Below are 21065 nucleotides of genomic sequence, written 5' to 3' on the forward strand. Positions count from 1 at the left end.
TTGTCCTCTCCGCTTCGTTCAAAAGCGGAAATCTCACTGCGTTGCCCATAATTCAAAACCTTGCACTCGGCAAAATGCCTCTCGCGAGAGCGGAATCCCGTGCTAAAATAACAAAATGAGTTGCACACTGACATTTGTTCTCACCGGTCCCTGCGGCTTTCCCGTTATTATACGCGAGCGCACAAAGTCATCTGTCAAGCTTCCAGCCGCTCGGTTTACTTAGCCGACGTTCACTCGGCGCTGCACGAAATCGCGCAATTACACGGGCTTTGGTATAGTACTTTGGAATTTCGTGTCTATTACCATGTGACTTTGGCTGCGCGTTTCTTTGTACGGCAGAAGCCAAAAGTACATAATTCTTATAGTAACGCCTTTTCTAAAAAAAGTTTTAATTGCAAATTGTGGCTTTGTACGTGTTTATTTATACCCTAATTTTGAGCTTAATTGACTCATTTGTGGATTATTTGATTCCACGTTACTGCCCCACTTTCATTTTTCTGTAAGCGGGAACTCAGAAAGGCTTCAGCTTCGGGGATTTCGAGCGTTGTTGAAGGCGCTCGACGTTACAGGTGACAAACAGAGTTTCCAGACTACTTTTGCCTCTTTTGCGTCTTTAGACGTCCCAGTTGCCTCCAGCAGCTGGATATGTCACATTTCTCATGCCTCTTCTGCCGACTCATTTGCTTTGTTTATTCAAGTCACTCATTTAGTTTGTAAAGACGACATGGTATGCAGGCAGAGAGATTATTCCCTCTTCTTTCTCTATCGTAAACAAGCAACCTGCTTAGCGTTATCCTGCAGTCTCAAGACGGCAGTAAGGGCTGATACTCACTCTGGGAAAGATGCTTCTCCGCGCGATATACGCGTGCTCGTGTTGTAACCCCCCCCCCCCTCCCCCCTTAATATATTTCTCGATGTCCCCATCAGAACTTTGCGGTGCATGCGACTTGCCTCGAGCAGCGCTATCGAAGCAATGTACGTATGCGCGACTGCGCCTATCGTAAAAAGCTGTACGATCAAGGCGCCTGTGCTTCTCGAAACACAAGCGACATATTTTTAACAAGGCTAATCCTGCCCGCCTTACTTTCTAACGGCAACAGCAAGAGAGAGAGATACAGCAAGAGAGAGATACAGTAACAATAAAAGAGGCCGGAGAGAGCTGACACGTGTATCCACCATCATGCTCTGAGAGAGAGAGAGAGAGAGAGAGAGAGAGAGAGAGAGAGAGAGAGAGAGAGAGAGAGAGAGAGAGAGAGAGAGAGAGAGAGAGAGAGAGAGAGAGAGAGAGAGAGAGAGAAAAAAGTCACTTTAAGGCCAATAAAGGGAGAAAATACAAGAAGGGTTATGTGAGTTCGGCATCTGATGGTTTGCAATGTAGATTCAAGCGGGGTGGTAGTATATCTTCACTGAAACCCGTGCTGTGGCGGGGTTGTGTGTGGCGGTTCTCCCGCCAGCATGTCAGGCGTGAAATGAGCGCAGATATCGAAACACACAGTTGTTATACCACATCTGACAGCCACTGGCCTGTCAGGTGCTTTGCGAGATGCCTTAGCCCTGCGAGCAAAGATAGCGATGAATTGTGTTTTCTCAGGAGACGTGATCTTGCCAGCCCTGTCTACAAATGTTTGTGTAACGTTTAGTCCTCGCTGTAAAATATCCTGTTTCGCAGCAGGATTTTGTGAAGTGTGCGGTGAACCATGCGCAAATTGCACATGACAGCGTGGGGGCGCTTAGCAGCACACACGGAAGATTGTGTAGGGCTATAATAAACGGAGTGGCAGATAGTAGCCCTCCCTCCGGAACTCCAATGCGGTTGAACTGGAAATCTAAATGTACCGTGCCAGCTCGTACATTATATGTGCGATATTTAAGAAATGCTCGCACAAGATTGCAGATATTTTGTGAATGACAAATGATTTTTTCAGTTCCTGAAGTATCACATCACGATGGACTTAATCAAATGCCTTTTTATAACTATTATGACTGGAGTAAGTGCAAGTACTCACTTCAAAACGGGAATTAATTGCGATTTGTACGCGCAACAGCGTGTCTCAAATGCTTAAAAGTGGCCTAAAGCCGTATGGGTTCAATGTAATACTTGGTTTGCCTCAAGACGCCAACTTTGCCGTCCAAGGACAATTATTTCATAAACGTAGCATATATCATATGCAAGCGGGACAGATCGCAAAGCAGATATGCACTTTGGTGCTTTGCCAACCTTCGGGAACCACGGGGGTGGGCTTCCACGGTGAGGGAAGAGTACCTTATTCCCATTGGCACTTGTCCTTCGAAGGTGGGAGTACAAGGTAGTTTTCGGTAACGTTTTCGAGTGCCTTAACAGAAACTACGTCTGGTACAGGGCTGTTGTTTTGGTTGCTTTCATGGGTAGCCAACTTGAGCTCCAGAATGCTAAAGAGCATGCCCAAATCTGTCTGTGTATGTAGAGGCATGCATGTTCGGGTACATGCGCTCCTCACATCCCGCCTACTCTATCATCTGAGCCCACTTTTATAAAAAGCTAGAGGGGTGAAAAGCTAAGTCTTAAAGCTTTCACGCGGACGGCAACTAAGGTTACTTTCGGCTTGCCTATCAGCGCAAGCACCAATAAGCTTCTTTAGGCCCGCAGACACAACATTTGATTCGCGAATGTGTTCGCTAAGTGAGTTAATTTCAGCGTATTTGCGCGTTTCCGCTGGTATCATTAATGTTAGCCACCATCAATTACTCTACGCACCCGCCACCGGACCTTAATGCCGTAATGAGACCCCACCTAATCACGGTAGCGCGGAAACATTTTCTAATCACTCCATCGCCACGCTCCACGAACCATGGCATCTTCCTTCACAAACCCGTCACCAAATATCCACCTCATCACGAGCATGGGACAGTGTGAGATTTGGAGGAAGCAATGGTAGTATTGTCGTAGTGGCAAACGCCTGCAATGTACCGCATCAGGCATTCGCATTCGTTTGACTGTCACCGATGATGAGTGAATAATGGGCTCGGGCAGCGCAGGACAGGAGCGGGTAAAGGTCAGTGGGAGAGGCCTTTGTCCTGCAGTGGACCTAAATGGGTTGTTGTTGTTGTTGATGATGATTATGAAGAAGATGATGAGCTCCAGGCCGTAGTATATGTCCCGTATTATCCTTATGACCCTCCTTCTTCATTGCCACCCCATGAAGTATGAGGCCAATTGTTCACAACAACCCTTGTAAAGACACTACTGATAATCATCTAAATCAGCAAAAACGCTATAACTTTGACACATTATGTGTTCTCGGACAGCCTTGGATGTCTGCAAGTGACCACGCCCGCCTATGAACGGTCAGGCACCAAGCAATCCTAGTGAGAAAGGCTCCCGCTCCAGCTAAACGCGTCCCGACACAATAACCGCGGCTGAACGGCAAGGAAATCCCACCCTGAAACCCGATTCTGAAAAGAAAACAAGCAGTTATACTTTCCAGGTTCAAACGAATTCTTTACACCTGCAAAGGCAGCGTTCCTACTGCTCAGATGCTTCCACTTGCCATCACTCACTGCGGAGGCTATCAGAATGAGGCTTATGGTCAATGGGAATGTGAGCCAATAAAAGCGCATCTCGTTCGACACCCCTGACTGCGATGCGGTCCGGCCCGGCGCGCTCAGTCGGGTATACCTTCCCAGATACACGTGCCGTCGTGGCTCAGATCCAGAACGCACCGGAGCTGGGCTACAGCAGCAAAAGTGTCCTGGACATAGGGAACTCAAATATTTTGGCCTAATGAAGTTCTAAATCAATCAATCAATCAATCAATCAATCAATCAATCAATCAATCAATCAATCAATCAATCAATCAATCAATCAATCAATCAATCAATCAATCAATCAATCAATCAATCAATCAATCAATCAATCAATCGATCGATCGATCAATCAATCAATCAATCGATCAAATTTACTTGGAGTTCAAATACTTACCCGAAAGAAAACCCGGCACATTCAGCAGATTTGCAGACTACCCATAGCTTTGCAGATATAAATTCAGTTCGGCTCATCCAAATTTAATCCAGATTTTAACACTTTTAAAACTTATACTTTTGCAACAAATCGTGTTTCAAGTAATTATACTTCTCTGCTTATTTTTCCAGCTGCCAAGTCATCACAAACTGGGGGAGTAGAAAATTTTAGCCGCGCAACATGACACCTTAAGCTGAAGCTATAACATAAAAAATTAGTAGGGGGGGGGGGGATCTTGTATCTCAACCTGGAAGCGCTAGCCAAGTGCCCTTTTGCAACACAAGAGTATTCGATTATGCTCTTTCCTGGGTCATCCATCCGCTGAAGTCCAAACCAGCGTCTTCCGGAACGGTAATGGGTCTTCGCCGGTGTCCTATATAATAAGTGCGGACACTGCTGTCGTCGAGAACAAGACACTAGAAGAAAAAAGCCCATATTGTTCTAGCATCGCAGGAATTTGGCATTTAATAGATAAGCATGAAAGTATCAAGTGACGGATGGAGGGTCGCCCTTCTCATTTCCTCTGGTTGATAACTCTCCTCCTGGCACATAAGAGAAGGCCCGTGCCGTTATATTGCTGATCGCCTTACGCAGGACTCCCAGCATCGTGGAGTGCAGCATGCCGAAGTATGCGTGGACCTCGCTGAGTGCCCCATGCAAGAACGCGGCTGCCGGCATCCGGGTCGCCCAGAATGCCGACCGAAAGAGGCTGCTTTTAGCTGTGTTTCTAGTCTGCTGGGCCGCACTACTGGTCACCGCCCACGTGTGGGGCGCAGTCGCCGCAGGGTGAGCGAAATATCTGAAGTAAAAGAGCTGAATGTGCCGTTTTCTCCTTTTTTAAAATTTTTTGGGCACACTAAGCCAGTACCACTGTACAACTCCACAGAACTGCGTGAAACTAGTACAAAGAAAAAAAGTTATATTCAGCAAAAAAAAAAAATGTATACGGTAGAGCCGGGCGTAATGGTGACACAAAAAAGCGGTATAGTAGGGACGTTAATTCGTCCTTACTATACCGCTCGGGTACCTTCCACAGCGGCAGCCAACACTGCTAAATTGTAGCGTGAAATATTTTAGGATAACCCGTCAGTATGTGTGTGTGTGTGTGTGAGAGAGAGAGAGAGAGAGAGAGAGAGAGAGAGAGAGAGAGAGAGAGAAGGGGTAGATGGGGAGGGAGGGACAACGAGAGAGAGGAGGGAAGGAGGGGGCTTGCGGCTCGGGTGTAAACGACCCTCAATTTACCGGGCTTTTGCGTCAATCAGCGCCAGTGAAAGTTGGAACGTTTGTAGTTTTACTCCCGAGGTAAACGCCAAATTTTCTAGTCGAATTATTCATTTATATTTTCATGTGTACGTGTACACCGCTGCGGACTTTACTGATCTATACTGACGAAAAATTATAACTAGTATAATTTTAATGGAGCGAAAAAGCTTCCAAACTTTAGCCTCAGACCAGCATGTGACATGAAAGAAATGTGAAGGCTGCAGCAAACAAACCGCTCCATCGTTGGCGCAATGAAAGAAGGAAGGAATAACATTTTATTTTTGTTTTCAGGGAACGCATTTTCTAAATTTTTTTTTGAGAGCAACGCATTTTGCATTGACCGGTTCCAAGCACAATTCCTTCATTTTTCATGATGCATCCCACACTCAAATGAAATAGAGGAAATAGTCTTTTCCGCATTCTCTTCATTCCTTTGGCCAAACGTGTGTGAACACATACTGATGAACAATGGCATACGCTGCTGCGTGCTATGAAAAGAAAAAAACAATTCAGGGCTATTTCATTCTGTGAAGGCGGATTATCAGCGGAGCTGTTTGTGGCTTTGGTTGGCCACAAACTCCAGCTCAAAACGCGCCGTCGCGCCGGGATAGCGTTCAGCGTGAGTGATTGTAGCCGCGCCGATGTCTAGCGTTTACCACGTCACAGTATTTGGGGTCCCTACGGGTATCGCGCTCACGCTTGGCGTCCGTGGCCCGGTCGTCGTCGCTAGTCTCCTTCCGTTCGCGCCCATTGTCGCCTATTTTTAAAGACGATAGCTGTCTGTCTGTCTGTCTGTCTGTCTGTCTGTCTCTCTGTCTGTCTGTGACTGGATTCAGCCACCCGACCAAAATGAAACAATATCTGCGCAATAGTCTTATATAGCCACGGCCAAATATAAACGTCTAAGTCCTGTGTTAATGTTCATAGTTGTCAACATTGTTGAACAAGAAGAAGACAATACGCAAATATAAGGCACAAAATCGATACATAAGTGATATCTACAATGTCCCTTTATAAAAATTCATGGATGCTTGACTTTTGCTAAATGAAATACTACATCCACTGAAAAAAAAAAAAGATCACCCCGACGCCTGCTATCGCCCGCGCCCTATAGTTTCTGGCGGCATTTAAAAAAATCAAGCGGAAACAGATACGAGTGGTTTCACTAGACAGGTTCCACGTTCTGCTTGGAACGCACGTGGAGCAGGGCATTGTGGTTCTATAAACGATGAAGCAGAGCGCCTCAATTCACGCGCCTCTCCGCCGTACTGCCACGCTTTCATCGAGGCACCCAGCCTGGAGCAGTGGAACGCGGTAAATTTAAATTGACTGGAGAAAGCCTTCAGCGTGTTTACCTTGGGAGGAGCGCGACGGAAGAGGAACAACATGAGAGGTGAGCGGGAAAGCGAAGGGGGGGCATTCACTTGGCAAATGCAACAAAAGGAGCAGATACGCGGACAATTTTTTTTTTGTATATGAGTAGGCTTCATTATGCAAGACAGAAAGTTGATGTGGGAAAGCCGGCTTACAAGGACCGAGCGTACACTATGCTTCTTAAAGTCGCCTTCACTTCTAAACACAAATAAACTGCTGGGAAGTCATTTTCCCCTGCCAATATATACGCCATATTATATCAAATTACGAAGCGCCGGAGGCGAACAGGTGGCCGAAGGGACAGGGTTCGCCGAAGGGATGAGAGGGTACGGAGAGTTTTTAACACGAAAGTGTTTTATTCTGGGATACACAAACATTTGAATGATGTCATATCCGTCACGGAAGTAATACCAGTACCACGAAGCAAGCGGCCTGTAAAGGGTGCGCCCCTGCACACCGGGTCTTTTGGCGGGGAAGCAACCATTAGAACCAAAGAGTACGCTACACTTAGGGTTGTTCGTTTTCGGGTTTTATATTTTAACACCAAATTGTTTTATGACGGGATACACCAAGATTTCACTGACGTCATACCCGTCACGGAAATGACGGAAGCACACCTTTGCCGAAGCGACCCGCCAACAGGACGTCGCTCGTCAAGCACACCCACAAGACAGCTGCCGACCCGTAAATCATGCTCAGCTTCAGATTTCGCTGCACATTTCACTTTCGTGTTTCACCGATTCCTATGACAGAGGAATCAACCACAATTTTTCGGTCTATCGTTCACAAGCCATGCGAAATTTTTCGCAATATTTTTTATCTACCTTTGGTTGGCTAAATATTGCTGTTTCTAAACGTTTTTACTTATGCTTATTATTGCTCTGCTGCCTGTAATAATCTATCAATTACCCGATTTCTAAAATCCTATTTGCCAATTTTTCGTTGTATTCACTGATTATTGTAAGACAGAAGTGCTCACTTTATTCTTCACCGCTTAGAGATTCCGGTGAAAGCAGTATAAAGAACCTCGAGATATTTGGCGGTTTTAAAGTGAGCATTTCTGTGGCGAACTTCCAAATATACAGCAAAATCATTGTTTACAAAGTAAATTATATTGACGGTAGACCCAATTAAATATCATGGTTCGGTTGTTTCCCTATAATTTGGGGGGACATTAGCTGCATGAATTTATACATTGGTACGCCCACGCTATGCACGCGGAAAGGCGCTCTCTTTATAAGTGAAGCGGATAAATTGCTACCCTGCCAGATCGGGACAAAACGGGAGCCTTTGCAATTTACTGTGCCGCCAGTGCCTCGCTTTGTTTGCCACTTAGTGTGAAAGGTGCAAGTTTCAGCTATAAAACCTTTAGTGAGCACAACCTCATATCACAAAGCTCTGCGTCTGGCTAACGCTAAAAATAGCGTGAATAAGATTGTCGATAATTAACGTCCATAAATTAGGTAGGGGGCTGTGACGGGAGTACTCCGGCGTAAGTTTAATAGCTGCTTCCAGATAGGGAAACTTATAGACCCTGTTATCTTTGTTTTGGTTGTTTTAGCCATTCAGATAAACACCCTATCTTACCTCTTTCGGGAATAACATTACGTCCCGGAACAACAATACAAAATAAAGGGTGACAAGAGGAGCGGAAACAGTACAAAAACAATTCTGTCGCTTGCAGGGTTGTGTAGCGCGAAGCGGAGTTTGCTGCACCGTTAACTTCGCTGCGATATCGAAATGAGGTCGCATACTTCGCGCCTCCCGTCGGACACACGACGTTCGCGCGAGATTGCACGCGTTCCCCGCCACCTAGCGATATTGGAACGCGCGACGTCAGAGCGCCGCTATATAGCTGCAGGCACTAACCCGGGCACTGACATCCAGCCAGGATGCGCTGTAAACGTCGCATGTCTCTCTCGTGAATCTGCGTAAACTCCGAAGCGATTTGTTCTAAGACAAAGTCACTTTCGGAGTGTCGCGTTCAGAGCCTTTTCGACGTACATAAAAATAAAAATCATTAGCCGTTACACTTTGCGAGAGTGGGTGCCCAGCGAAGCTCTTTAGCCCACAACGCAGGGTGACACTGTTTTAATCAAGGATACGAGCTCATTTATTAAAGATGATAGTCTTCCTTGGGCTACTTAAACCCAGAAATTTTGGTCTGTCTGTCTGTCTCTGTCTGTGACTAGATTCAGCCGCCCAGCCTAAGTGAAAGGAAGTCTGTGCAATAGTCTTATATACTCACAACCAAATTTAAAGGTCTAAGTCCGGTTTATATCTTCATACTTGTCAACATTGTTGAAGAAGTACAAGACATCACACAAATATAAGACAGAAAATTAATACACAAGGGATATTTACTGTGTTCCTTTATAAAAAAAAATTCATAGATGGTTGATTTTCGCGAAATGGAATACTAACTACATCCACTGCACAAAAACAAAATTCACACTGCCGCCTGCTGTCGCCCGCGCCACTACAGCTTCTGGCGGCATTTTAAGAAATCAAGCGACAACAGTTACGAAAGCTTCCGCTCGATAGGTTCCACATTCTGCTTGGAACGCATGTGGACTAGGGCGACGCGGTTCTATAAACATTTAAAGGGGTCCTGAAATACCTTCCGCCGATGCATGAATGTACATGTACCCAAATAAAGCAATGTATTTGCAACCTCCTCCCGCAAGAAGTTTGTTAAAGCGATGAGTATTAGCTGAGAAATCGTAAATAAAAAACCGCGCATTATCGTCGCTCCGCGTTTCCTCCTCCTTTCGACTTACTCTCCGATGTTGACGGCGCGCCAGCCTTGCCTCCCATGATGCTGCGCTCCGCAGCGGTGACGTACTTCCGCTATTGCGCTGCTCAGACTGTCGTCTGCTACGGGCAAGCTTTGTTGACACTAGAGTGAACTAGTTGACACCATGAGTCCCGCATACCGCTCAAGGCTGGAAAAGCGAACGAAAAATCTGGCCGCATGTATGCGGCGGCCTGGCCTTGCCCTTTCGCGGTGTACGTTGCTGGCGGCACATGACTTTTTATCGGCGGCGATCTCGCAGCCGCACGGGGAGGGTCGTGCGCTCGTTCCCTTGATGCACCGCGCACTGTTTATCCAAAAAGCGCCGTATCAGATGTGGCCCCGCTGGTGCCGGGTCTTATTTTGCGGCGGTGGTAATTCCTGCCAGCGGCATGTGAAGAAGTCATACTAAACCGATACAGAACCCGTGCACAAAACGCTTCAATCATGTGACCAGTTCAGCTTGGGGCGACGCGTGGTGGAGAGCGGCTACGTTGGCGAAACATGCTCCGGCGCGGCTCTGAGCTTTCTAGCGCTGGAGCGAGCGCCATTTCTTTGACACTCTCAAACATCGGTTGCCTTGGCGACAAAGCACAAACCACTCCAGAAGTCAGTTACGGTTGCGTGATCCCGGTTTAGCTTGGGGCCCCACTTCGCGACATGTGGGCACTGCAGGCATACCACTCACTCCCATTGGGAAGTGCGAGATGCGTTTGGCATTACAGGAAGCGATGGTGTGTGTGTTGTGGACGCCTTTGTTTCGCGATGAAATGCAACGTTGTGCTTCTGCGGGTGGATAGTGCTTCCCATGGTCTGGATTATCTTTCACGAGCGACGTACGACTCAACCTCGCATGGGGTATGTGCAGTGTGCGTAGCTGAAAGCCATCGGCTTGTGCGCCAGAGTTGAGTGACTTGCTGTTTGTCCCCGCAAAGCGCGCGCGAGGTGAGTACCGAATTTACGATGGGCAGGAGGCAACCCATCCTCTGTCAATCGTGGTTCAGACTTTCAACGCATGTTGTGACGTTGTGTTCGTTAGAAACGCATCTCTGGATTGTTTTGAAGTTGAATAAAATGTATGCGTCAAACCCGGGCATTCGGCTCAGGGCGTTCTCTGCGATTGCACGAAAGAAGTGCCACGGGGCTTCAACGCTTTCTTTATGGAACGTACTCAGGTAACAGAATATCCATGTCGTGTTATGGCCGTGTTGCATTCAATACAAACGGTTAAGCGTTTGTTTTACACTTGTTTCGTTTGTCGTAAAATGTCCAAGCACTCCGGCACTCCGTTGGCAGATCAGCCGGCGAGCCGACGCTGAGCAGACGACTCATCTCTTTGCCGGAAGTGCATGAAAAAGCCGCCCAATAGCAGGATGTCTAGCTCATGACGAACATCTGGGAATCGATGATGTAGACATGTGAAGATGAAGGGAAGGGTGAGAAAAAAACGACAAACTTTGCAACAAAAGTGTGAGCTTTCCGCTGCGCGTAAAAGAGTAATACTTGGCACAGAGGACGTTGACGACCCAATCTAACGGTTGCGCTAGTTCATTTAGTGTGCTCAAAATGCCTTTCAGGGCCCCTTTAAGTAGGGCGCCTCGATTAACGCGCGTCTCCGCCGTACGGCAGCGCTGGCATCGAGGCACCCGGCCTAGACCAGTGGAACGCGGTAAATTTGAATTGAATGGAGCAAATCTTCAGCGTGTTTACCTTGGGAGGAGCGCGAAGCAAGAGCAACAACATGAGAGGTGAGCGAGAAAGTGGATGGAAGCATTTACTTGGCAAAAGTCGATAACTTATCGACTTTTGCCAAGTTACAACGAAAGAAGCAGATACGCGGCCAATTTTTTATGAACTAATTATGACAGGTTACTGAAACTCGGCGTAACCATCGAGTCGTCTTAGCGGCTAATTGCCACATAATTTTTGTAATTAAGAAAGTTCTGATGTAGCAACAGTTACAGCCGTTTTCTGTAAAAATACTCCTCTCATAGATTCGTGTCTTGGCACCAGACGAGAGTTATGTAACGTTTGCAACCTCACTCTCAACTACCTAAATATGACAGGAAGGTACAGTCCTCGCGACTGCACGCGTCCTTTGAGCGAAACTTGAGCTATAATGGAACAATATTTGCGCGAGATGTTGAGCAAAATTTGAGCCATAAGTGAGCCGACTTGTGCTGCAGGTACGCCATCAAGTCAAGCGCGAGGACTCTCCAAACCACATCCGCTCACCCATGCGTGAAGTTTAAATGGGAGTTTCTTTTCCTCGCCGAAGCACGCTTCCACGTGCGTTTTTACAGAGGCCCACGCACTTTCTATTAGCGTTGTTATGATGCAAAATGGCGCAAGCGAGAAAGACTGGTTCGCTGGTTCTGGGTATTTAAGATTAGCCGTCCGTTAGAGATTCTCTGAAGCTTAATTAAGGAATGTCTGGCGTAGATTGCGACATAAAATTATACATGCTAAGCCAAGGAACCACGGAATTATAGTGTCGCCGACATCCCCCGTAGCTCAGTTAAAGTTTCTAGCATGAGAAAGTTACGACACTGCGTATATATTTCTCTTTAACAGAACTCGCTTGCCTACCCACGTCCACAAGTCACGTCCGTTTGGAGAGTTGAAGGCGCCTGTGGAACTGATAATGCCTGCCTTCAACGAGCGTTGCCCGTTAAACTTCGCCAGCATTCGTATGCGCTGTGCGACAACAAGTAGTCGTCTCTGCATAAGTTGCAGATCTATTCGCGGTGAGCTATTTTGCTCCTGCGTTTCCACCGGGACCGACGACCTGAAACCATTAAAGTTGAGCGCCGTGTCTTCAAACTAGGCGTGGGCTGCATTTGGCCTACACTTCGCGGAACTCCTAGTCTGCTCGACATTATATACATTTTTCTCGTAGAAAAAGAGTTGCAGTGCGAACAAGACGGGAGACGAATTCGAGCACAGACGGGCTGACCATTTTTGGGGGGAAAGCGAGAAAAGGAACAACGCGGGCTCCTCACCGCAAAACTCGAGGAACGAATGAGGGAATATGTTTTCGCAAATCGAAATAATTATTTTATGCTAATGGGGCGGCAGTTCCGCACGCTTATACCGCGTTCTATTTCTTACGATGCTGGGGAAGGCGTAACAAAAGCTTGTCGTTCCAGCACAGACGTCGTTCTTTGAAATGTGCTCGACTTAAATTGAATTGCGGTGGAGACCGCCTCACGCGTGATCCAACTCGACGTGAGCAGCCGGCATGCTCGGAAACCCTTATACGAGTTCCGCGTGCCTGGAGGGGCAAGGGACACTCTAACGACAGCTGCGGTTGTCAGCTCGGCTATACGTGCCAACTAGGCTGCCTCGGGCGAGGGGCGTTTTTGCAAAGCAAGGAAAGAATAAGGGGCGCGCGAACTAAGCGGCTTTACTTTACGAATACCCAGGCACCGATGCGAACGCGGCTGTGCGCCCCGCCGCAGCACTGCCGTGGTTCAATGCCCGCTGGCATGGATTTTGTGATGAATCTTAAGTACGGAAGCAGAATTTTGGCGGGGAAAAGAGCTGGCGGCGCCAATTTCATTCCACCATCTGAATAGGCCCTGATCTTTCACTGTTCGGGGAACAGGAAAGCGGTTTCGGTGTGCTCTTGGTTACACTTGAAGGAAGAACTTGAAATGCTTGCCTGGTTCTTATTCAAGTCGGCAGTGTAGAGCTCTTGCCTAGGTTTAGGAGGGGAAGAAGTAGGAAAGGGAAACTGAGGCAGATTAAAGTAGACGATCGTCCGTAGAAATTGGCAATATTTATGGAGGCTCTGGCGCCGGCCATAATGTCCTCGAATACGCTCGTTAAACTTTGGCAGTAAGTAGGCAGTGGAGGCTTAATTGTAATGTTTATGAGGGTGCCGTAGTCCCCTTTCTACAAAAAAAATGTGGTTTATTCCTCTGTCGTAGGAATCAGTAAAACACTAAAGTGAAATGTGCAGCGAAATCTGCAGCTGAGCATGATTTGCGGGTCGGCGGGTGTGTAGTGGGTGTGCTTGGCGAGCGACGTCCTGCTGGCGGGTCGCTTCGGCAAAGGTGTACTGGCGTCATTTCTGTGACGGATATGACGTCAGTGAAATCTTCGCGTATCCCGGCATAAAAAAAAAAGCTTTGATGTGCAAGTATAAAACCCGAAAACGAACAACTCTAAGTATAACGTACTCTTTGGTTCTGAAGGTTGCTTCCCCGCAAGAAGACTCTGTGTGCAGGGGTGCACCCTTTACAGGCCGCTTGCTTCGTTGTACTGGCGTCACTGTCGTGACGGATATGACATCAGCGAAATCTTCGTGTATCCGGGAAAAAACACTTTCGTGTTTAAAATCATTTTCACTGCGTGTTACGCATGACCACAAATCTAGGAATTGTAGTCATGCGTAAAAAACGATAAAGAAAAAACAACCTGAGGACAGTTATGCGCTTGTTGGCAGTCGTTATTTTTGCTTTCAACTGAGCTGAGTCTGCGACTCAATACGGAGCGGTGATTGCGTTGTAAAGAAAGTTACACCCTAACCAGCACAAAAATGCCGAAAACACTCTACCGAAAGGGTGTTGCTATTACGAAAACACCCTGGAAAAGCAAACAAAACAGGTGTGACAATGATTCATTCATTCATTCATTCATTCATTCATTCATTCATGTTTTATTGCGTGTCGAATACACCATAGAGGCTCTTACATTGGTACACAAGTCAGATAGTAAAATGTAATAAAGTGAAAATTAAAAACATCACCAATTTAATATAGTAGCTACAAGCAAATGCCGATATCGCGAGCACATATTTATCACTGAAATAACCGTGCATGGAAGGCAGAACCGCAAGTCATGGAATTAGAAACAGATTTGTTAACGTACGAGTAAAAACACTTTGAGGCATGAAGAAATCAATATCTGTTGACATACGATTGCACAGAATTTGCAGGCGTTCAGCAGGTGATTTGCTATGTGGCATACTGGGGGAAAATAATGTACAATGGCGCGTGAATCGCTATGGGACATGGAAATTGACGCTGTGCAGTAAATCGGGAGTGTCAAAATGACCATTTTGGTATCTTATAGAAAAATATGGCGTCACGATAACATCGGCGACTTTCTAGGTCGGTGATGCCTATGATATTTAAAAGAGAATGGTATTCATAATAAACCTTACGTTCGAAATATATGTCATAGATAACTTTAACCAGGCGCTTCTGGACTGATTCTATTAGGTGGGAATACGTTTTTGGGAGCTGGTTCCAAACAACGAAACCAAATTCCAAACGCGATCTCACCAAAGAACAAAACAAGTGGATGATGGTTTCAGGGCATTTGAAATTGCGTGTGAGGCGCGAAATTACACCCAGTAGTTTAAAACCGGTGTTACGAAGGGACGCAACATGCGGTTTGAAATTAATATGACTATCAATAAGTACTCCTAAATCTTTGATAATGTTTACGCGAAAAATAGCTTCGTTGCTCACCTTGTAAGAAAACAACACTTGCGCCTTCTGCCTCGATAGAGTAATGATTTTGGTTTTAAACGTTTTTAGAGATAAACAATTTTTCATACACCACTGCGAAATGGCACAAATATCCTTCTGCAGGTTTACACAGTCCTCTGTTGACTGAATTTTTGAAAACAGTTTCATATCATCCGCGAACAGAAGTACTTTTCCATAATTTACACAATTGACAACATCATTTATAAAATCAAGAAACAACAGCGGGCCCGAGTTCAAAAAGCGTTCAAAAAGTAGTGGTAAAGTACATGGGCTTAAGAGCGTTACGATTTTTTTTATTCGCAACACGAGCCATTTTATGCTTGAGACATTTGTTATAAAACACGTGGATGTGTATGTAAGTACGTGCGTTGTCCACGAACGTTTACAGGGATTCTGTTTCGCATTTTAAAGCAAGCGATATGCTCCAGGATGTCCCTTGTCTTATTATAATGGAACCAGAATGGAACCGTGGGCTTCGCCGCTTGACGCTTCAATAGCTGTGTCTTGTCTGCCTTTCAAACGGATCTGTTAGAAATGCTTTGGAACACACCGGCATTTGATCCGCAACTGAATCCTGCACCGAGACTTATAGCTTGAAAATGTTTGCCTTAGAAGTTGACACCGTGCACGCGCCAGTTTCTTCCGAACAAAATGCACTCAAGATGCCGGCGCGCTGCGTACGTCCGCGTGCGCGCGTATGAATAGGCTTCCCTGCGTATTGCAAACAGATCTGCCGGTTGAAGTACCGCGATAAAAGGTACAAAATAGTTTCGCCTTCCTTATCGTCTGCTCTTGGCGCGCGAACGGCATTCACGCTCTGTTTTTTACTCCGAAAACTTCGAGTATGGCAAATTTTGATCTATAGTCTAGGAGCGGAGCTATACTAACGCCATCTACAGGAGGACGCCCCCGCTTTCAATTTCGCGAGATAAACAGAACCCCCTCGCATCCTTTTTGCTCTTCGACACCCCACATTTATATAGTTTTAGTTTGAGCTTCCAAGCCGGTGGCATCGCCTGCGCAGCGCGTATACGGTTCCAAAGTTTGTCGACCTCGAAAGCGAATTTACTATTTGCATATTCTCACGCACCATCGATCACCTTCAGCCGTGGTAGTGGGGCTATACATGCACGTAGGTACTATGGACCGTGAAACACTCGCTCGCACGTTTTGCCACTTCGCTCCTCTGTTTTCGCAGCGCGACCATCTCTCCTTGCCTCGGGTCAAATTTCGAATGCAGCAAATTTTCCCGCTCCTCGTTTTGCGTCCACGAAGAAAGAAGAAAAAGGCGTTCAAGAACGCGAAAAGGGTGGATTCGGGCTGATAAGTACACGGCCATTTTTCACACCAATGCGACGAAACTCAGCTGAAGTCGACCTCTTTCTCTTTTTCTTCTTTATTTTTTATCGGTACTGTATCGATGAGAGAGTGCGCAGTGAGCACTTGTTTTTCTGTATTTTTGCATTTTTTATTGTAGCATGATCCTGGCGCGATTCATGCGTTGACCACGGATAACACAGCTGTTCAATGCAGCTACCGCTGGCTTGTATTGTCTCAGCCGCACTCGAGAAATGACCGGCGAGGTTGATGCAGTCGAAGAAGTAGCCAAATATCCAAACAACAGTGGCGTGAACGAACTCTTTACAACGCCACGGGCTGAACGTGGAACGACCTCGAGAGGGAGGTATCCCGATCCGCAGTTTCGGACGCTGGGCAAAAATAAGTGGTTGGCAGGCAATGGATTTCGGGAGTTAGACTATTCTTTCAGAGGCAACGTGTATACGTTTTATTAAAATGGCGCTACTAATTTGTATTACGTGCTTACGGTTCGCAGAAAAACAAAACAAAAAACACAAATGCCCGCCAATCCACTCTGTGAAGATGGTTGGAAGGCGAAGCGGTAAACGACACCCACAACGATTACCCATGCAACGTCACTTGTATTCACACACGTGGCTCTACAAAGACTGCAACCAGAGGCAAGTGAAATGCACTTAATTACACCCTTTATTCAAAGGGATATTCTTTCCTAAGGTTAAATCAATGCATGATCCATGCGTGGTGGTTGGCTGAGTTGTATTGGTGAAGCACATGAGTGGAAACTCTTTTTTATACAAAATTAATGGAAGCCCAGACCTGGTGTCAGACGATCTCACTTCTCCTCCTTCTTTGCCGCCGACGACAGAGGCGACGAGATCGGCGGCAGAGACGGATAAGTGAGTTGCCATGCACTGGTGTGAGCTTCCTTTCATTTTTACTAACTCCCAGCGCATGCGCAGGCCACGTACACGGCCGCTACACGTGCCGTGGGTGGAGCGCACAGTGGCGCGAGAGGTCGCGTCACGCCATCACATAACTTTCCCCAAAAATGCAGGGTGTAAACCCGCAGATGTGCTCGGTGAGCGCACAGTCTGTCTCCCCCGTCTCCGCGCGGGCTCTTAGCTCAACTAGTAAGACAACGGGCTCTCGCTCCGTTTCTCTATTCGTTCCAGGTTCGGTTCCTGGCGGTGCCTTTAAATTTTTTTATTTGCTCGCGGGAGTTTTCTGTTGATACCAACGGTCGCAAAATAACCTTTGGGAGGTAGAGGTACAAAGCTTCCTTAAATTGTGCCAAATGCTTGTTAACTCAATGTCCAAATGCTCGATAAAAGTGCCAAATGCTTGTTCACACAATGTTGGCACATGTGAGCCTTGCCACTGATTCTATAGTATGAAACTCGTTAGCCCGCCCATATCTTTTGTGCGGAGGCACTATAGCTGCTGACCTGTTTTCTTGCATAAATGCGGTCTTCGTAAGCTTAAACTCGCTTCCAAAAATCCACGCCATAAAAATGCTGTCAATAAATCGGCGCCAGAAAATCCGCCGTGGACCCCAACATGTTTCTCATATCTAACTGGGCCCTCCAGCTGGCTGACGACGCTGCCAGAATCCAAGACCTCTCATGGCCGATGACTATGACCACAGTTGGCAAACTCAATAAAGCATGCTCTCTCTCTCTCGCCTGAAATATTTGTGTATAAAAAATGAGCACAAGTCGTGTGTATACAAATAGGCTTGATGCACACTAACTGCAGCCTCTTTGTTCACCTAACGCAACGCGAGTTGGTGCGAGAGCATTCACCGGACAGTGTGTGCGGGTCGTTAAAGGCCAACTGCACTCAAACTTTACCTCGGCCAAATTTTGCTTGAACGTACAGTGCGTACAACCCTGGTAGCCCCGGGAAATGCATTGTTAATCAGCTTGAAACGTTTAAAATAGCTCCACTGCACCTGCCGCCATGAAGTAAAAATGGCATGCCGACCGGCCGCGTTCTTTCTCCTACGGCCAGCCATGAGAAGCGGTCGAGTGCCGCTGGGCGCGCTGCTCCGAGGGCTGCAGCCTGTGCAAAGCTGTTGCGCGCAGGTATATGCTTCCACCAATAGGCCACTCCTGCAGCCGCTCCGGCCGCTCGCTTGCACGCTGCAACGTCACTCCAGCCTAACCGTAATGGCCGCGCTCTTCTTAATTTCGCTTTCACAACCGCCGATTTTAACACGAAAGTTTTTATTCCCGGATTCACGAAGATTTCGCTGACGTCATATCCGCCACGGAAGTGACGCCAGTACAACGAAGCAAACGGCCTGTAAAGGATGCACCCCTGCACACAGGGTCTTCTTGCGGGGAAGCAAACTTTAGTACTAAAGAGTACGTTATTTTTAGGGTTGTTCGTTTTCTGGTTTTATATTTTAACATGAAAATGTTTTATGCCGGAATACACCAAGATTTCACTGACGTCATATCCACCACGGAAATGACGCCAGTATACCTTTGCCGAACCGACCCGCCAGCAGGACGTCGCTCGCCAAGCACACCCACAAGACAGCCGCCTACCCGCAAATCATGCTCAGCTGCAGATTTCGCTGCACATTTCACTTTCGTGTTTTACCGATTCCTATGAAAGAGGAATCAACCCCAATTCTTTTTGCTGGTCGTTTGAGCCGTGCATACGCGTATTTCAGCATCCGTAGTTTGTATCTTGCAGTCGTTTTAGGCAGACGGAAATAAGGTTTTCAAGAGGTCGAAATTTTGAGTGCAGTTGACCTTTACTATAGGTCGGGGCACACCTGCGGGGACGCCAGAAGAATATTTGTCCGCTTTCTTTCCGATGTCAGCAATAACGAACCACGTTCCGCTTGCCTCGAGTTTGGGAGCGAAGTATAAAGCTAGTAGTAACACATAATATGACAAAAACCAACATTACACATATTTATAATGCACCTAAAAATACCGTAGTCAGAATGACATATATGCAAGCGTAAAATGAGCTGAACTTCCATCATGCTCCATTTCCAAGTCGCAGCTTAGGAGTGTTTTCTCAGTGCTTAACACAGGTGTAGCCCCTTCCCTGCGCACTGCATGTTGTGCTATCATCTAGCGGGAACACCGTGCAGCGTCTGCGCAAAAGGCGGGTTCATATAAAGCCAGTCAAGGGTGCACCTGCACCAGCAGGTCAATGTCTACAGCTTCGGGACCTTGTCGTGGCGCCACGACAAAGGAAAGGAAGCTGCAGCTCAATACACCATCTTTTAGTTGTATATTTGAAGAGTTTACACATTGGAATTTTTATCACACGCGTTGCAAATAACAAGCATGGCAACAAACCTAGCAGACTCCGGCACGAAGGTGATACGGAACAGAGAGGGTACGGCCTACAGCGACAGCTGTTGGAGAGTTTTAGCAGTCCGTATGCTCCGTCGTTTGCGCTGGTACCGTGCTGACCGGTCCCCGATTGGGCACTTTCGCATTTGCTCCGCTAGGGTGGATTAGTTCGTGGACCGGCCCTCGCTATGCCCGCGCATTCGTTATGGTGAGGGTGTCCTTTTCGCCCTTCCCGTGGTCAACACGGTACCAACGGAAACTACGGAACAGACTGCTACAACTCTCTATTGAGGCATGCCGCTGTACCGCGACGATCATTCACCACGGGCGATATTTCTACAGCATATCGTAAGTTGTCGCTTCAAAACAAACACTATATAAAGCTTGAATTTTGCGTGCACATGGGTTCGGATGTGTTTGGCAGATTACTTTTTAGGCCCTGATGTAGATTTAGTCCATGTGCACATACGTTGGCATGAGTCGTGAGTATTGCAACATTGTGTGTGCGTGTGTGTTTTTGGCGTCGTGTAAAGGTGCGAGAAAATTCACAGATACTTATAAATTTTTCACAGAATCTTGGACCTTGAAACAATCCGTGAAACTTTGATATGGATTCAACAGTTATATCATGTTACCAGGGGATGTACGTTGCCAAGTGGCTATGATTCCCGCCTTGGAGTGAAGGGGCTGGAGCTAGGGCCGAAGCATGACCCTCACGGCGCATGCGCCATGAGGGTCATGCACCGGCGGATGCACGCGGCGGGGATGCATGCCTCCCGTGCCACATCGAGAAAAAAGTATTAGCAGTTGCAGCTTCGAAGGAACTTCTTCATCGGAGTCGAGGCAGTGGTAGCCTTTTCTATCGGCCAAGATTCTTTCTCCAGAAATCGACCACCTTTTCGGCGCCGTGCACCGGCCATCCTGCACGGAATAAACCTCTAACAAGACTCGAAGCGTCTCCTCCCTCCCCACCTACCCGGCGGTGGTTAACGAGCGCATTCTTCATGCCTAACCTTTGGGTCCCAACTAAGGCGAGCGAAGAGGCAGCCCGGCCATCCGCGCTTAAATTTTTTTGTTAGTTTCAAAATTGTGTTTAGTAAGGCATATACGATGCAGCGATCACCTCCACGCCCCGTCTTGTCGTTCATTCATCTTGACGTCCCTTCAAATTACAGCCCAGCCTTAGCGGCCACGTTTAGGGCCTCACGGACATCACCACCGCGCGGAGCCCGTGCTTGAGTCGGTCGCACTTAGCAGCGTGCGACCGACTCATATTTAGCCGCGTGTGACGACGACGACAGCTCCCAGAATGTCGCATTGATGCTTTAGCGGGTTGTGGCGCTCGGCTTTTTTCGGCGTTTCCCGCAGCGCCGTGACCTCTCGGTGTCGTCGTTGTGGTCGTAAATTTGAGTCGAGACGAGAGGCTAGCGGGACCCAACGACCTCGCGGCGTTTCCTTCACACGGGCGTTGCCTCTTGGACGAATAACCCGTTAGC

General features: G+C 47.2%; 1 protein-coding gene across 1 annotated transcript in view; it reads left to right on the top strand.

Annotated features, from left to right (window-relative positions):
• The window catches only part of LOC144173268 (fatty acid hydroxylase domain-containing protein 2-like), a 67465-nt gene that overhangs the window by 3358 nt on the left and 43042 nt on the right, over positions 1 to 21065 (top strand). The window contains exon 2 of the mRNA XM_077701754.1: positions 4592 to 4783. Coding sequence (XP_077557880.1) covers positions 4617 to 4783 — 167 coding nt within the window. The 5' untranslated portion in view covers positions 4592 to 4616. The remainder of the gene's footprint in view (positions 1 to 4591; positions 4784 to 21065) is intronic.

Source organism: Haemaphysalis longicornis, unplaced genomic scaffold, assembly GCF_048455015.1.
Source record: "Haemaphysalis longicornis isolate Haplotype H1 unplaced genomic scaffold, Haemaphysalis longicornis Haplotype H1 scaffold_3, whole genome shotgun sequence".
Classification (NCBI taxonomy): domain Eukaryota; kingdom Metazoa; phylum Arthropoda; class Arachnida; order Ixodida; family Ixodidae; genus Haemaphysalis; species Haemaphysalis longicornis.